The sequence below is a fragment of the Chrysoperla carnea genome, chromosome 3, assembly GCF_905475395.1.
Source record: "Chrysoperla carnea chromosome 3, inChrCarn1.1, whole genome shotgun sequence".
Lineage (NCBI taxonomy): Eukaryota > Metazoa > Arthropoda > Insecta > Neuroptera > Chrysopidae > Chrysoperla > Chrysoperla carnea.
Window position 1 is genome coordinate 63786022 of NC_058339.1, and position 18134 is coordinate 63804155.

Here is an 18134-nt window from a genome sequence, read left to right on the forward strand (position 1 = left end):
CATTTTATTTAAATATTATTCATCTGAACATTGATATAAATGAAAAATAAAGTGTTATTAAAGTATTTCTAACGATATAATTTAGACTAAAATTTAGAACGTTTAACCGTCTCTGGTAGCTGCTATTTTGCAGTTGTCGAATTTTAAACATGTAAAACGAACACTTAAAATTAGAAAGTTGTTCTTTATAAAAATGCAAACATTTTTTGTTTGAAACGTTTTTTTGTAAACCGAAAAGTTTAGACAGTAATTGATAGCTTACTTTTATTTCCTAGATTCCGCAGAAACAATTATACGAAAAAAAAATTTTGTTTGATACGAAAAGACAACTTTGGGTAAAAATTTTCCATCCGTTTTTGTCAAAGCTTTACGTTTTGCGAAAAAATGTTTCGAACAAAAAATGTGACCTTTTTAATCAACAACAACGAAAATTTCGAAAACAAACCACAAGGCCACTAGTTGAAGCTACCTGTAAAATTTTCAACTCTCTATCTTTTATAGTTTTGGAGAAAATGGATACCAAAGTTTTGTCCTAATTTTCGCCCTCACGGATAAATAGTGACGTTTACGAAAAAATGTTTCAAACAAAAGTTGTTTATTTTCTTAAGACATTTATTTACATTTAAACTTTCATTCTATCTCTAACGGTTTACAAGATGGGTCCTACGGAACTAAGATCCAATTGACCTGTGTTCGTTTACGGACTTGGGCACACTTTTCACGTCCTGAGCAGGCTATAAAAATTTCTGCTTGATATCTCTATTCGTTTTTGAGTTATCGTGTCCAGGCGGACATACGGGCAACCGGAAATGGCCTAATAAGGTGATTTTATGATAATGAACACCTTTACCAAAATTTTGTTCGTACCATCAATATTTTTAAGCGTTACAAACTTGAGACTAAACTTAGTATACCTCAATATTTTACATATATACAGGGTATACAAAAAAATCATTATAATTTCCTCTTATCAAACGCCAGAATTATATAAGAAACCAGAACCACTTTCAATTAAAATCATTGTGAATTACTTGAAATGAAATTTTGGTCGGAAATAGAAAAATAAAAAGTCAATTAATATTATAAAAAATTTTATAACAATTCAATACATTTAAAAAAAAATTACTTTCAATTTTATTTTATTTCAATGTTTTTGTTTAAATTAAACGCAGTCAACAATTATGAGGTGAAACAATGGATGACAATTTTTTATGATTTCAATTAATTTCTATAGGTAGAAGGTAACATTATTTTGTCAACAGAAAACTTTCACCAACAACTAGGGAACAATTAATTAAATTATATAGTGTATGACCACAAGTACAAATTATTATTATAATCACTCCTACATTACAATAAAGTGGTGCTTGAGAACAGTGTTTCCCAAAGTGGTTCATGTGAACACTAAGGGATCTACGATGACCTACAAGAGGTCAATGTGAGCGAAAAAAAGAATTGGTGGTTTGTGAGATGTAAACGGGGATCCATGATAGTCGATCTCATTTAAGCAGGTTGCAACTTTAATTTTCACTTTTCATTAATAGAATAACCCACACACAAAGAATTTTTTTTCGAATTTTCCCAATTTTTCACAGACAAAGTGCCAGGAAGATGATGTCTTAACTTACGCTCAACATTTAAATGCTCTCTTTGCAGACATTGAAGTAAGGTTTGAAGATGTTTGAAATATGGTAATACCACATTAGATAATCAATACATATGGAGGCATTGACGAAACGGATTCCTCATTACAAGAGTATCTGGTCAGAAGAAGTACGAATGAAGAATTATGTTTCTAAAGTGTACGAATGAAGGTAAACTTTAGAAACGGGTATCAGCTATTTTGTGCATCAAAAAGATATATCTATAGCTTATCCAGCATTATGGAATATCGCCAGAAAATATTTAATTGATTTTTCTATCTCCGTATCCAGTAGAAAAAAGGTTTCAGCGGGATTACCCATTTTCAGACACACACAAAAAAAAAAAAAAAAAAAAACTGGGCATAATAAACCGAGGATATAATATTTAAGATTAAACCTCAGTAAATTGATGCCAAATATTGATAATTTGATAATTATTTATCAAAGCATAAGATTCATCCCTGTCAATAAAAAAAACTTTAAATGCAATATTAGCTAACCAGGGGTCTTCACAAAGCCAAAAAACATTATAAGTAAAAGTTTTGGAACCTCTGCTTTAGCAGGTTGCAAACGGTTTTCTATTTAAAAGTGTCCGAACTTTGTTTATTGTGTACATCGTAATTGCCAAGGTAACAGAAAAGTTATATTCAATACGTATACCATATTGATATGCATGTCAACTGAATGAAACAATGAAGGGTTCAACAAAGTTCTTGTCACGCATATAACAAACTTTGCCGATGAACCTACTAATATTGTATTTAGTTTTTTTTTAAATCGGGAAAAATTATTTCTCTAATTTGATAAAAATTATTTTCCCAGAGAATTTTTGACCTAAAATTTACAAAAACTAGATTCTTTTGACGATTACACGAACAGTTTCTGAGATATCAACTAAAATACTACCCAACGGATTATATTCTCGATCAATTAATTCGATCAATACACTAGAAACTTGTCGTTCAATCAATCAGATTTGCATGTCTATGGATTATTTAGGTTAATGAAGACCCAAAAACAAAAATCTTGCTCATTTAAGTATTATTATGATTAGCTGAGTATTTTTCGATAAATACCCAGAATCACCCCGAAATAAAAGCGTAATTCATACAGGATTTTCTTTTAAGGACTACTCTAATTGTTAAATAAGTTCGATTTATGTTATTTTTGTACCAAAATTACCCTAAATGCAAATTTTATCTAATTCCGGAGGAAAGGTTTTGTCCATTTTTTTCAATGAGATTCATTTAATTATATTTAAATTCTATTCTTGTAAGTTATTCTATGTATAAAAGCAATCGATAAAGTAAAAATATAAATTTTAAATTGTTTTCCACGAAATATTTTACGGATAATTTGATTATAATCATACAATGAACCCGGAAAATTACTATACGAATAATATTCTCAAAAGAATTCAATGAAAATCAAATTATACTTTTCGTTATTTTCGATTAAAAACAGTGTAAATAACCTTTGCATGTCAAACACACTACCTTCGTATTTTAAAAAGGTTAAAGTTTATTACAGTTCAATCAAAACAAGTTTAAAATTAATAGAAAAGCCAAAACTTTTAGTATCGTTTTCTACTTAACGTAAAATTGTTATTGAACTGTCGAGCCATGATATTGTTCCATAAGGGAATAGGCTGATAAAATTTTTATAAAAAAATAACAACAAGATGGAGATGATGACGAAATTTTCTAAATTATCCAAGGTGAAGAATTCTCACTGTACAGACAGAAAAGCGAAGTTGGTTTTTTTAAATCTTTAGAAGTACGCAAAATATGAACATTTAAAACTTCTAATAAGACAAAGAGTAAGATACTTAAATAGCGACATCATTGTTCAGTATCGCCATAGAGATTACATATAAAACTCTGTTTTGGAAGAAAGAGACGGGCAACAATCTTTGAATGCTTATAGCTTCTTCGTTTTTTAATCAATTTAAATTTAACTCTAATCTAATTTTACATTTTTTATGGGAAATGTGGTGAATTGGAGGTTTGTCAAAAATTTTCTAGCACCGTTAGGTATCTGCAGTGTTGTATTTTTAATAGAAAAATCTCTAATAAAAATTACAGCCTTTATTTATCGTCAAACAATAATACATCATCAGTTAAGAATTTAAAATGCCAAACATTCTTTGAATGCGAACGTTAAATGTAGGGGTTGAACTGTCTGATCAACTAGTCAATATGCTCGAAAAGTAGTCTAGCTTATTATATAGGGTGGTTCAAAAAGTTCAAAATTTTACAGGAAACGTAAAATTATTTCGTTTTTCGAAACGTTTCGTTCGCGAGCGTGTTGGCAGATTAATCCAATCAACCAATTTAAAACCGTGTTCAGGCTAATTGATATTCGACAAAATCGCGGGTAACAACTAGTCAATAAAATCAATTTTATGTTGTAGCCAAAGTATGTTTCTCAGAAGCAATATAATAGAGAAACATAAGGTTTCCGGATAGATCAAATCCTAATTGATATTTGCCACAAACTCATTTGAATATATGCATAAGGGTTTCCGAAATGAATATCAAATTTCTTTTATAAAAATAACATAAATCAATGAAAAAGACTTCCTCTATACATTTAAGGAGTATGGCAGTATAGAGGGTCACAAATAACTACTTTTATTTAAAAAATTTATTCAAAAAATCATAGTTCACAATAGACGAATCATTTTAGATCAAAAAAGGTTAAAATGAAAAATTTTTATGTACTTCAACCTATGGGGCCATTTTTTTTTTTTTTGAATGTTCAGGAAGGTCCATATATCAAAATCTACATCTAACTTCTTGCCGCTAGAAAGTTTGGCCATTGCTATGGGCCAAAAAAGCCCATTCTTATAATAGAGTATTTTTGAAAATTTCAAAACCTTGAAAATATGCAACAAAAATGGGCCAGAAACGTACGTTAAGGGGGTCTCTGATCACTATTCCGAAATCATAATTTCAATATACCCCCCCCTCTTGGGGTAATTTACCTCGCTGGTCCAAATTGAATATTTACAGAAAATTGCAGTGTTAGGTCAACGAAGGGTGAAAACCCCAAAAATGGGGGAGTATATCCCCATTCTAACTTCGGAATCGTGATCAGTGACCCCAAAAAACCCCGAGTATACGTTTCTGGCCCATATTTTTAAGGTTTTAAAATTTTCAAAAATCAACTCATAAATGGATTCTAATGATTTGCCTATTCGGCCCATAGCAAAAACCAAGAATGTAGATTCCAATATATGGACCTTCCTGATCTTTTAAAAAAAAAAAAAAAAAACCTGGCTCTATAGTTGAGGTACAAAAAAATTCTCTATGAAATGCTAAAATGACACAACTACTACGCTAATAGAAAAAAATTTAGATTATTTTAGCGTACCGTTTAAAAGATGAAATTAATTAAAATTATGCCTAAATATACGAGCTCTTATGATTTTTTTGTCAATTTTACCAGAAATAGTTTGTGTAAGCAAAATTGGCACAGTTCACCTTTAGTATTAAATAGCACTAAAATGAATTGAATTTTTGATTTTCAACAACAGCCGTATTTAGGATAGGAGGAAATAAATTTAGGGAAAATGGCGGAACGTGCTGAATTCAAATTATCGTAGTTCAAATTCTGTTGAGATTGTTTTATAAATGGTTTATTCCTTCTTATTTGAGGTATATTTTCCATTAAAAAATATATTTTAAATGCCGTTGAATATTTTATATTTTATTATTAAAAATAATTAAAATTTTACACGTTTTTTCAAAATAATTTGAAATATGCGATATCATACCTTTGACATTTTAGGTTATATTTATCACACATTTGACAGTTTAAGTTACTAATGCTAACTTTACGATTTACGAAAGTTGTTACTGCTTAATTTTTTGTTTATATTTCTTAAAAATAGCTACTAGATTCCACTTAAATACTTGTTATAGGAAAAAAAAATATTGCTTGCATTGAAAACACTTCAACGGTACGATAACACAATAGCCAAATCTTAGGTTTGTCGTGATTTGAAGCCCAATAACTGAGTATAGAGTAGTAATTTACCCTCGCCGAGTTTCTTGTTTATTAATTAAGACAACCCTATACCATGTTGGGTACCAGCCCTAGCATGTTTTGTTTAATTATACATAGCGTTGTATAAAATATTGATTTCATTACGAAACTCAATGAGGGTAGTTCGATCTAAGTCGGAATCTTATACTTTAGGAAGTCTGGAGCACAGAAATTTAGCAGGTCTGACAGGTCGGGCATATATACGCAGAGTATAATAATAACGTGATTGACTAACTTTACTCATAACAATGATTTATAAAATAAACTTTCGAATAAAGTGACATAAAATAATGATTTTTAATAACAATAATACAGGTATATTATTTATTATTATCATGATTGGTCAACGGAAGTAGCGGTACATTTATTTACTGTCATTGAATACATAATTACATTCAATCAAATCAAATGGCCACCATAATAATTTCTTTTCGTGTCATTTCTGGGAACTCCATAATCGATGAATATTCTAATTTATAAAAATATATTTAGATAAATTCACTACAGAGACCGCCATCATCCAAACGCTCTAATACGAAAATATTCGGCAAGTGAAATAGTGAATCTAATCTTTTGCGGTATAAAATTTGGATATTCATACATTTTCAATGTTTTATTTTCAAACTAGGCAAATCGGGTAGACTTATTTTCACTAGAAAATTAAATAACAAAATGAGCTGAATACGATGATGACCAACAAAAATTGTTAAACCACGGCTTCATTGTTAAAAATGTTTTTGTACGACGCACCGTTTTCCTTAAAAAGGCGAAAAACATCAAAGCAATGAAAATTGCCGCTAAAAATCATAATTTTTAAATATGAAGCCGAAGTTTTACAATTTTTTTGTGACCATCGTATTCAGTGCATTTGTTTATATAAAAATAGTCAATAAACTGGACTCTTTGATTGTCTGGCGGAAATCGATAATTTTGACTTCAATGCAACTCGGCTAAACACGCAATTCGAAAAATCTAACTATTATCGGAGGTCACAGTCACACGTTTTATATTCTTCTCGTAATAATCTACAGTCATTGAGCCTTGTATTTTAAATTCAACCACAATCTCTTTGTATTTTAATTTGTAATTTTACTGAATAAAAATAATTTAAATAACTAATATATTAGTATTTTAATTTTTTTAATTTTTATTTAAAAAAAAATCCAATTACCTACCTTCTACGTGAATATACAGCGTACAATTCAATTGGAGTGTCTTGGTTCCAAAATAACACTTTAGGTTTTACACAGTCCAATTTTCGATAATGTAACGACTCAGTTTGTTCTGTAAAATAACAAGAATAATCAACAATAGAATAAATATCTGAAAAAGAATTATTAGAATATATTAAACCTTTAAAAAGTTTAAAGTACTTAATTAAGATTCAAATATTTCTATATACACATTATACTTTTTGAAATATCGAAACCTAGAGTAAATCACTATTTAGAAAAATACTATTTAAATGAAACAAGGAAACTTTGCAGGAAAATATTTGTCATATTTTCGACTAATAAATAATAGTTTTTCAAATTAGCCCTGAAAAAGTTACTTTTGTTATGATATATAATAAAACGTCCATTTTAAAATACATCAATATAAGGTTTATATGCTACAAATTCAAATTTTCACAACCAAAATTTTTTTAGGAGGCCTGTTCCTAAAAAAGCAGTAAACAAATACCTGATACGTATTTCTTTTTGTCCATACCGGCAAAGAACATATCAAATGAGTATTAACATTTGCCTATATTTTAACATTAAATAACAAAAAAATTGAATACAAAACCAAATGTGTATGAGTTAAAGAATCTTTTCAGTTCTAAAAACAAATTGATTTTCTTTGCTTTTTTTGTATCATTAAATATGTTTAGAATATGCTCCAAAAATTATGAAGCAAAATTCGTATTATTTTCTAAGTACCAATTTTACCGTGTTACCAATAGCGAATATCAATTTTTAGCGTGTTATTTAACGCGCGTAATGACAAAACTAAACAAATCACTTCTAAAAAACTAAAAAGTAAAACAGTAATTTTTGGAACAGAAAGAAGTTTATGAGGAATTATTTGGCTTATTATATGCTTGAGGAATAAAAAAAAAAAAAGAATCGCTGACTAATAATAGGTAAGTAAATTGATACACAAAAACAAAACTAACGTGTTTTCCTCGAAATGTGGTTTACGTAAATCTTTCCCAAAATTCTGAAAAAGCTATTTAACCTATCAACTTAAAATCTTTGTGCAACTTGTTGAAAATTACTAAAACCATTTTATTTTATTGCCATTTTTAAATCAATTATTTCACAAAAACATATGGGATTTCTTTTTGTTTTTGTTTGTTTGTTTTTTTTTTTTTTTTAAATTATAAATTATGATATTTAGGGACTAAAGTACAATATTACTAACAAAATTCCAGTAGATTTTTTTGTTTCTAACTACTGAAAGCGATGCTAGATAGCGGTAATCGATTTTTAGTGCTATCACCGTCAAGTGTTGTAAAAATGTTTGTTTTTCGTCGAAAAAAATTAATAAATTTTTTATACTCTTTAGTACTTGCTTAATATATAGTAATATTTATTTACCAAAAATAATAAAGTTTCTCAAAAAAAAACCAGATTCAGAAAGTTTAGCCATAAAGCTTAGTTTTAGTAAAAATCTGCATACACAGTTAACGAGAAAACTCCACAAATAGACAGAGATAAATTTGAACTAGTTACTTGTGAAAATTAAAATCGTTTAAACACGCAAATTAAAACTTGGGAATGGAAGTTTCATATTTCAAGGTAACGATTTAATATATTGAATCAAAAACTTAATAATGACCTTCCAATACCAATCTATAAAATCATTCAATTTTACAAATAGTAACTACATCTTACCAATAGTTTTCAAAAATGATTTTAAAGTCTCTGCATTCCGCACTGTACACGACACAAAAATAACACAATTTATGTTTAAATTTATAAACAATAAAAACGATTTACACAAATGTTCAAATACGCTACTATCATAAACAACGTCTGCAGCAAGTACGTAATCACAAAACAAATCACTAAAAAGTCCTGGTGTACTTACATCCACCCAATCAAAAAGTTTAACACCGAAAGTTTTTTGTCCTTCAACACCGTCACTCACTGCTTTTAATAATGTTCGGCCACTTTTTAATAAATCAAACTGTTCCAAATCGATTTCATCAATAATTTTATAATCAGTTGTATTTAATTTAATATTCTTGCAAAGTTTATTTAACACTTGAGAATGACAATCCGAAAGCCAAATTTCTTTGGCTGTTGTTTTTTTGGAAAGAACTATTCCTAATAATCCAACACCGGATCCAAGTTCAAATATGTTTTTACTATCAAATAAGTGATTGTTTTGAATACACCACTCAGCAAGATGAAGAGATGCCTAAAAAATTTAAAATACGATATAAATTATTAGAAATATATCACATTTTTAGAAATTATTTTACTAGCTAGACAGGCCCGTGCCTAGGATGGCAAAAACTGCAGGGAAGCAAATTTATTGTTTTCACTTAAAAAATATATTTATCTTCACTAACATTTTGTTGTATTTTCAAGTGCCTATTTTCGTTTGGAGGGCTGCAATTTTCGCAACTGTCTAGAGGCGGAAAATTGTTAAATCTGGGCCTGTAAAATGTTTGCACTAAACCTATATTTTGGTCTACTTTCCCTTATCTAGAGCAGTATAGAGCTCTCCTAGAGGTCTAGGTAGATACTTCTAAACATATATTTATACTAGGGAATATTATGAATCATTTCTACGTAATGTTAATAAAGACACGTTGGATTCGAAACATTTTGAAACTGTGTTTTTTTAATTGTATGTTATGTGGGTGAAAGCGTTAACCGAAAAATTTTAAGAAAGTATAAAAATAATTATCTGAATCTTCGTGAAATAATTAATACCAAAATTTAAAAAAAAAAAAAATTGTTTAATAATTTCTAGGATATCCGCGATTCTTCCATGGACCTTTCCATGGATTTTTTTGAAACTCCCAAAAATTTCGATTCATGTTGAAGATGAATTGTGCAAGCGAAATTGATTTTATTTTAAGTATATCAAACAAGCAGGGCTGCCAGATGGAATAGTTGGATACAAAAACAGAATAAATTGAGTATCTTCTGTGTCCAACTCATACTCTAAGATTGCCTGCAGATGTTAATAAATTTTACCGCCAAGGAATACATATTTTATTTGAGGCTAGACTGATCGTGTATAATTTAGTAGAATGATGCCCATCGGGTTTAAAAGTAAAAATTGATAAAGATTGCTCTCGTTTAACTCTTTTCTATAACACTCGAAATAATGGTAAGGATTGTTTTACACAGATAAAATATATGTATGGTTTTCTATTTTTTTAAATGTATAATAGTAATTATTCATTGAGTATATCAGAGAAGTTGGCCGTGAAATATTTTAGACTATTTTTACAGAAATCTGTAATTTATGGTAATGTCAAACGACTACTTTTATAGAAACCTGTAATTTATGGTAACGCCAAATTAAATTTTCAAATTTTTTATTTTTTTATTATTTTGTTAATATATCTTTATAAATTATATCTCATGTATTATTCTGATATATCAGCTACATTGCTTGTACAGTTTCATTGAAAACCATTCGCTAGTTTTAGCGTGAAAAGATGACCAAAGATATTGTAATAGTGAGATGACAATCAACAAAAACGAATTATTGAGAGTTATTTTAATATTCTACGTAATTTAAAGTGACTTAAAATGAATAATTATTTAATAAGATTGGATTCGGAATAATTTCAGTGACCCAACGTAATAAAAAAAGTTTTGATCTATTGGCAGCTCTGCAAACAAGTTTATTCGTTTCCGAGTTTGTGATTCTATTACTTAATGTTAATTGTACACTTTGACATTTTCCCTTGAGAGTTTTTTCTATTTAGTATAAAATGTAGAGATAGATTAATCGATCTAGACCTTCTTACTTCTACTTGCATTGAAACTACCTTTTTACAGTACGATCTTTATCTAGAGTCTAGACTGAAGAGCAAATCTACATATAGAGATAGAGCTCTCTATGCTAGAACAACTCTAGCAACAGTGTACAAGTGCTTTATATCAAGTTTTCTTAATATTAAACTTAAAAAGAAAGCTGATCACATACTTGCCATGTGCATAGCCCAGTTGTTCCATCAGATATTAAATTTGGATTTTCTTCTAACGTTATAATATCATTATGATTCAGATAATAATGTTTATAATACACATCTGACTTGCTGTTCAACACTCGAACATAATGTTCATAAATTGTGTCTGCTATTTCAGACGACGTCGATCCAGATTCTAATATACTCAGTAGTTTCTTTAGAAAAATGGTTTGATATGAATATTTAACCGGATATTTCAGAATAATAGGATGGTTAACCGTACCATCAATTAATTTAGCCTCATTTTCTTCTGTAATTTCAAAACAAATGTCCTGTAAACATAGAAAACATACCTTACACATGTGTCCGAATTTAAGGTTATGAAATTTTAAATACCTTTAAGGAAATTTCTGTAACAGGAACGCCACTAAAGAATTGTTTCTGAATATTTACTAAATAACTGGAAAAATCATTTTCATTCATTTCTCTCAATTAAATAATTTTCCAAATACATGAATGCATATGTCAAAATGACACATGAAAACACTGGACACGACGCGAACGTGTTACAAACACACATGCGCTTTAATTAAAGTATTATATTACACAATTTTCAAATTATTTTAAAAGTTTTCCTTCAAAATGATTTCATTTTTGGGCATTTGGGCATTGATTACTCTCCAACTGCACAAACCACTTTGACCTCCTATAGTTTCGAATGTAGAAATTAAGTATATTTTCGAAATATCGAAATAAGTATTTATCTTTCCGTTTTAATACCTTGATATATCTCGCGAACAGGAATGAGCTATGGGATATTCAAAATGATACGTTTATTTGTCTTCAAATAAGAAAAATTTATTGTCTTGTCTTTATTTTCGTTTTCTAAAAACAGCAATTTTTCAGAACTATACCCTTATAATACATTCAACGTATAGGATGTGAAGAAGTTAAATATTGAGTTTTAGGATTTTCGATCATAGCATGAACAATTAAACACTTACGGCTCAGTTATGCGTACTAGGTTGTTCAGGGGTTTCTCGAGATTAATGAGTATGAAATTCATCATTTGGTAGACGCTAGCCAAGCACTTCATGCTTATTTTTTATAACATTTTCTGTAGTTATTCAAGTAAAGTATCTTTCTTATTAAATTATTTTTCTAATATTAGTCATAAATTTATGAAGATTTTTACGATTTTACTGGATACATGTCAACGTAAGATTGAAAATAATTTCCCTCCATAGTAAAATTGTAAATTTAACTTCCAAAAAAAGGCTCAAAACTACCCTCCTCTTGCTAACTCAACCCACACCAACTAAACATACCTAAATGGTTTTTGGTAACCTGTTTACAATCTGACTGGAATAACAATATTATGTTGATATATATATATATTACATTGTAGAAGCTGTGAAATTGGAGACATGAGGAAGCTCAGTTCCACTTGAATTAATATCGAATACAATGATTGTAACGAATAGGAAATAAACAGCTTTTATTATTTTACAAATGATTTTTATATACTACATTGCCAGCATATCAACAGAAATTATCCCAATGTTCATGTTCTTCACGTTCACGTCGAACCTCTTCCACCAATGGTTTCAAATATAGAACATCATCTTCGAGTTGAGTCCACAAGTACTTTGGTAAAACTTCATTATTCATACTCAACTGTGCAGCTCTCACAATTCGAAAGCTACGTTCATCGTACAAATCAGCTGGTAAACGTTTCAAAGCTTCAGCGACATCATATGATATATCATCAGGCAGTAGATCATCTCTCATTAATCCATATTCCCTAAATCCCGATATATTATATGCTATTTTTTTTAATGTTGATGGCGGACCTTCTAGACACTTGTTTTCATCTCTAAATTTCATGGTGGCAGCTTGCTCAAATCGTGGTTGAATATGACAAATTCGAGGTTCTAGTGAAAAAACTTTCTCAAGTATTGGAAAAAATATCTGTCTCACCTTGTTCATTTTGTATAATTATTTTTGATAAGTGATGAAACTATTATATTTATCAATAATTATTAAACCTTTAAGTGAATGTCATCTGAGTCACCACAGTGTTATGAAAACAATTGAGAAGTAATTAAAAATATTACTTTCTAGATCAAAACGCAGCAGAAAATTGTGCTACTAAAGTAATAATTGTAAGATACCTGAGTCCCATAACAAGGTCATTTTACGATAGCTTGCTTCCCTTGTAAGATTGTTCAGGGATAATTTGGCCTGAACCATAGAAATATGACCTGAGCACACTCATTTTCGTAAAAAAAAAATTAACAATGTTTGTTTACCATATCAAATCGTAATCTAGTGCATGCAAAAATGCAAAGATTGGTTGAAAAGACGTTATTACAGCAATGGCAATCAAATGATACGTACGTGACCAATGCGAATATGAAAAGTAGCTACGAAACTATCAGTCTTTTAAAATCCGTTCTGGCCTCAAAATCGACAAAAACTGAAAAATAATTCACTTGCCTAACATTATTTTTATGCAAAGCCCAATAATGTTTTTAAAAGACTTTTTTAAAGTTAGTGATGCGTGTTTACATTTATTAAAAATAAATTTATTTTTATTTTATTTACTAATGTGGTGATTAGAACGAATTGAACCTGTTTTCAATTTAATCAAAACAAAAATTTTACTTAAGAAAGTATTCATTTAAATTTAGTACCTTTCTTTAAAGCATGCGCAATAAGACATTAAAATTTTCAACAGTCATGCGCATTAAATGACATTACTAAATATTTAAGCAAGCGCATTAAACGACATTACTAAATATTTAAAATAAAACATCATCATTTAAAACAATTTAACAATTGAATAGAAGAGTTTGATCAAAATGAGCGGTCTTATGCGAGTTTGTATAAAAGATTTAAACTCAAATATTGGTAATTCGTTGATTGTAGGAATCATTATTGGAAAACGTAGATGGAATACTTTCTCTTCATTAACCAAAGCCGAACGTGCAGTTTGGTCGTTCACATTACGAGATTCCGCACAAGATACAATAAATGTTACTTGTTGGGGAAGTGTTACGTACATACAAACTTTACATGATTCCTTCCATATTGGAGATGTGGGTAAGGAATATTGATTTTTAATTATTATAGAATATTTTCTTAATTTTAATTTATTTTAAGTTGATATAATAAAGGCACAAATACGTATAAGAAGTCCTGGTGAACGAAGTGAAAGTTTTCAGCCTGTTGTAAATTCTCCTTTTGCATTAGTATACAATGAAGGGCAATCACAGTTACAATTCCATGATGGTGATAATATTAATTACTATACTTCAATGATGCAAATACCATCAAAGAAAATATCTGGTAACGGAAAAAACTATTTAAAAATATTTTTAAAGTATAGGTACCCATAAATGTCTAGAATAGTGGTGTTTAAACTGTGGGTTACAAAGTTTTTTGGGTCGTTAGAAAATTTTAGTGAGTCTCCAAAGTCACAAAAAAATGTATACTAAAAACGATTTATAATATTACATGCGTAAATACGAACAATGTTCCTAAGTATGTTGACGATTAAAAAACGTTTATGCATATTCATGAGTTACGAAATTTACACAAAACAAAGGACCCTCAAATAGAAATAGTTTGCACTACCTAGATGATACATGACGTACTAAGTATTTTTTAATTGTATTTTAATTTCAATTCCGATCTGATATTCAAAATTTAGCCTATGCAATTTTTTGGTATAGATAATTATAAATTAAGTACGGAACAATATTCAGAATGATTTTTCAAAAAGAAATCGTAAAAAATGCTATATACTGTATGTTCTTACTCCTTAAAATAACCAGATTACAAGGTTTCACGTTTTTGATTTTCGATTCCGTTTTTGATATTTCGGTCTTCGAAATATTAAGATCGAAACTTTTTTAAAAGTCCCTGTATAACATGTTCATACACAAATACAATCCGGCAAACATTATCGAAACTTTTAATTCGAAAGATTGAATTTCAATCAGAGGCGGATTGAGAAATTTTGAGCCTGTAGTTTTAAAAATTCCTACTGTAATAAAAATCCATCAATAAAGACATTTTTTTTATTCTTTAATTTCAAATTCTTTCTTAGAACCTGTAAAATTGTGTTGGTTGTTCGGAGCAGTTCTCTTGCTCGAACTATCGTTGTTAAAATAAGAACGCAGATTGATACATACATAAAAAAAGCATATTTCGAAATCATCAGAATACATCGTTACTATAAGATACTTGAACTATTTTGAACTTCTTCTGTGTTCAAATTGATCGCAAATTGCTTAAAATCGAAAATTTACTGTAAAAGTCGCTGGAATTCTTGCTACTTTTGAAATTCAGCCACAAGTCTGTCTATATTATATGTAATTCACACATAACAAATCACCTTCTTCCACCCATGTCTTCATTTATTAGATATAATGTCACTTTGAAAGTTTCCCGAAAAGATAATGAAGAATTGATATCTGCGGCAGATTCATATGCTGTGATATCAATTCACAGCAGATTTTATCAAGCATTTTCTCTTCCGTATCTTCTTTCTGTCCTTTTCATATATTTTAAATAATCAAAGTTCCAAGGCTTGCTGTCCATTTTTCTTAAAATTTTCTCTTTCTGCAGAAATTGTATGGATTAGATTGTCATTCTTTTTAATAACTGCACAAATGTCAATATTAACGGGCTGTAATTTTTTACATACTTACACAATTAATTTTATGTTTGTTTAAAACTTCTAAGCGCGGCCCTTTGTAACCTCGCGAGTGTAGGTGCGTGCCTACTTTGCCTTATGGCTAATCCGCCTCTAATTTCAATCCAAAATATGATTTTATTTTTGCAATCATTCAAATTCATTGGATTAAATAGATTTCAATCGCAAAAATTATTATTTTTCATCCATTTCTATTCAAATCTTTCCGGATTTGGATCGAAAAGTTTTGAATTAGATTTAATATGATTTAATAGGATTAAATGTATTAAATTACTTAATTTGATCATTTAGGAACGTGCAGCTTATATGATATTCAAAACAGTGCAACATCAATGAGTGGAGTGAACGTAGATCTCTTAGTAGGTGTACGAACTGTAGGTCCTGTAAAAACAGTAACTGCAGGGAATGAACAAAAAAAAGTCCGTAATATTATTGTGATGGATCAAACCAATTCTGGTATTCCAATAGCACTTTGGGAAGAAGATGATATAATTCGGTAAAATTTATTTAAAATAATTTCAACTAATTCCTTATTTTAAACTTCAATGTGTATAATAATTAGTGCATCACAATGGGAGCCCAGGAAAACTGTTTTATTTATCTCTGATTGCCGAATTGCAATCCGAAATGGAAGTCATGCAATTCTGTTAACACCACAAACAATTATTACAGCTAATCCAAGTATAAAAGCAAGTCTTGAGTTAGTGAATTTCATGTCAAACTCAACACCAATTCCTATATCACATTCCTTTATTGTTCCTGAAAATATTCCAAACCGTACGTTGTTTTTAAACAGTTTAGAAAGAATTTCCTGCTTATACCTTGTTTCCTATTATATAAATTACTGTTCGAGTGGATGCACTTAGCTGATTTTGAGTAAGGAAAGTGTGTCGATCCAATTTTTTACTTAATTCGGCTAGAAAAATTTTTATGCTGTAGATTAAAAAATGACAATCTCAACGTGCATTATACCTTTTCGTACACTTTAAGGCCCTTCCCCTAAGGAACCAAATGTGAATAGTACGCTTACCGGAAAAAATGGTAATTAATTTAATTGTGCGTAGTATTTTAAAACAAAAAAACTTTCAAATTAGCTCGAATGGTATATCAGAAAATTCTTCGTTTAGATTATATTAATTTTTTCAAAATGTTTTGAAATTCAATAATTATAAATTTTTTTAGCTGAATTTATTTCCAATGTTATAAGTGTAGCACAGTTGATTAAAAAAATGGAGTATTTTAACAGCAACCCCAATATTGAAGTACAATTTTCAGGGGTAACTTATGCGTTTATAACAGATTTTAATTTGGAAACTCAATCTGTCGTTTTAAAATGGTAAATTTTTTATGTTCGTTCAAATTTAGATATTTTTTAAATTTATTTCTTGGATTAAATTGCTTTTGGATTTCTAGCGGAATTTGTAAATGGAAAATTGATCCTCAAATTGGAATATGTTTCAATCAAGATTGTCCAGCTGGTTCTGGATCCGAATTAGTAGCTCCAAATAAAGTATTTGATATTCTTGTCAGTTTAGCTGATCACACCGGTGAAATAAAGAATGTACATTTGTTGGATGATAGTGCTGAAAAAGTTCTTGAAATGAAAGTATGATAATATTTTTCAAATTAAATTATTTTACAAAAAGAAAACTAATTGATCAATAAGGAAGTGCCTCCTAAAAAATAGTTCTAAGCTGGAAATGATTTTAATTCTCTTTGTGCATCCCAAACAAGAGTTGTACGACTTAGCAATATTTTTTAAGAGATTACCTCAACTTTCGGGAGGCGGAAAACCTAGACATTATGATCCACTTGCAAATTTTTTCATTTCTTAACATTAATAATAATTTTTGGTTTTCTTTTTTTTTTAATTTTTTTGATGGTAACTCATTCAATGCGTCTTTTTGAGGTCTACATTTAGATAATTGTAATCGCTTAATTTATCTCCATGATGTTTATCTCTATGATTCAAATATATTCAATGACTTTTTAAAAATAAAGCTTCTGAAGAAACTAAGAAAGTAGTTTGGTTTAAAAAATGAAACGCTTTATGTCTTCGAATTTTGTTGACGATTTCTTGATATTTTAGCTTTATAACTAGCTTTATAACTAGCTCTAATTCCTCGTATGTTGGTTCTACATTCAAAAACTATAGTTAATTTTGTCTACTTTGCTATAGGATAATCTTTCCGATGTACAGTTTTGGATTTAGGTGCAAAAAACCTGAAAAGTATCAAAATTCCCAAATTCAGCTCCACACAATTATATGAACTATTGGAAATTCACATAACTTTCTTTTGACGTGCTGAAAGTGGATTAAAATTATTTTCAATTTGGTGTTATTTTTCAGGAGACAAAACTCATCAACTAGCCAAAACTTCAATATCATTTTTTTTTCAGCCCACACAATTCGAATCAATAACCAATGAAGAAAAACTTTATTTAAAATGGAAATATCTTTTAGAAAGATGCGAGGTTAAATTTATGTTAAAACGAAATAAAAATTCGAAAGTATCGGTAAATATACTGTCATGTATTATTGCTGATTTTGCTGACGTGGCTCAAAAATTACCTT

At 29.2% G+C, this 18134-nt stretch overlaps 4 protein-coding genes across 4 annotated transcripts in view; 1 reads left to right on the forward strand and 3 right to left on the reverse strand.

Annotated features, from left to right (window-relative positions):
- Positions 1–6888, reverse strand: part of LOC123296583 (MICAL-like protein 1) — a 284328-nt gene extending 277440 nt beyond the window's left edge. Inside the window, exon 1 of the mRNA XM_044878111.1 lies at positions 6869–6888. The gene's annotated coding sequence lies outside the window, so the exon portion shown is untranslated. The remainder of the gene's footprint in view (positions 1–6868) is intronic.
- Positions 6093–11319, reverse strand: LOC123296174 (protein-lysine N-methyltransferase EEF2KMT). The gene is made up of 6 exons (XM_044877636.1): positions 11233–11319; positions 10854–11168; positions 8678–9101; positions 8573–8614; positions 6869–6977; positions 6093–6162 (listed from the first exon to the last, which is right to left on the reverse strand). Exons 1-6 carry the CDS (start codon positions 11317–11319, stop codon positions 6093–6095), a joined length of 1047 nt encoding a protein of 348 aa, XP_044733571.1.
- A 1044-nt stretch (positions 11320–12363) lies between these two features.
- On the reverse strand, positions 12364–12906 carry LOC123296480 (cytochrome b-c1 complex subunit 7-like). The gene has a single exon (XM_044877959.1). The coding sequence runs from the start codon at positions 12823–12825 to the stop codon at positions 12379–12381; it is 447 nt and encodes a 148-aa protein (XP_044733894.1). The 5' UTR covers positions 12826–12906; the 3' UTR covers positions 12364–12378.
- Positions 12907–13700: 794 nt separating this feature from the next.
- On the forward strand, positions 13701–17171 carry LOC123296175 (meiosis-specific with OB domain-containing protein). Its single transcript, XM_044877637.1, has 6 exons — positions 13701–13941; positions 14002–14187; positions 15851–16055; positions 16122–16336; positions 16742–16895; positions 16973–17171. Exons 1-6 carry the CDS (start codon positions 13701–13703, stop codon positions 17169–17171), a joined length of 1200 nt encoding a protein of 399 aa, XP_044733572.1.
- Positions 17172–18134: the final 963 nt, after the last annotated feature.

Coding starts and splice junctions, on each gene's coding strand:
- LOC123296174 (XM_044877636.1), bottom strand. CDS start 11,319: ATGAATGAAAATGATTTTTCCAGTTATTTAGTAAATATTCAGAAACAA. Junction 11,169..11,232: donor TTACAGAAATTTCCTTAAAG/GTATTTAAAATT, acceptor CTATGTTTACAG/GACATTTGTTTTGAAATTAC. Junction 9,102..10,853: donor CTGGGCTATGCACATGGCAA/GTATGTGATCAG, acceptor TAAATTTTTTAG/GCATCTCTTCATCTTGCTGA.
- LOC123296480 (XM_044877959.1), bottom strand. CDS start 12,825: ATGAACAAGGTGAGACAGATATTTTTTCCAATACTTGAGAAAGTTTTT.
- LOC123296175 (XM_044877637.1), top strand. CDS start 13,701: ATGAGCGGTCTTATGCGAGTTTGTATAAAAGATTTAAACTCAAATATT. Junction 16,056..16,121: donor GAAGAAGATGATATAATTCG/GTAAAATTTATT, acceptor TATAATAATTAG/TGCATCACAATGGGAGCCCA. Junction 16,337..16,741: donor TCCTGAAAATATTCCAAACC/GTACGTTGTTTT, acceptor AAATTTTTTTAG/CTGAATTTATTTCCAATGTT.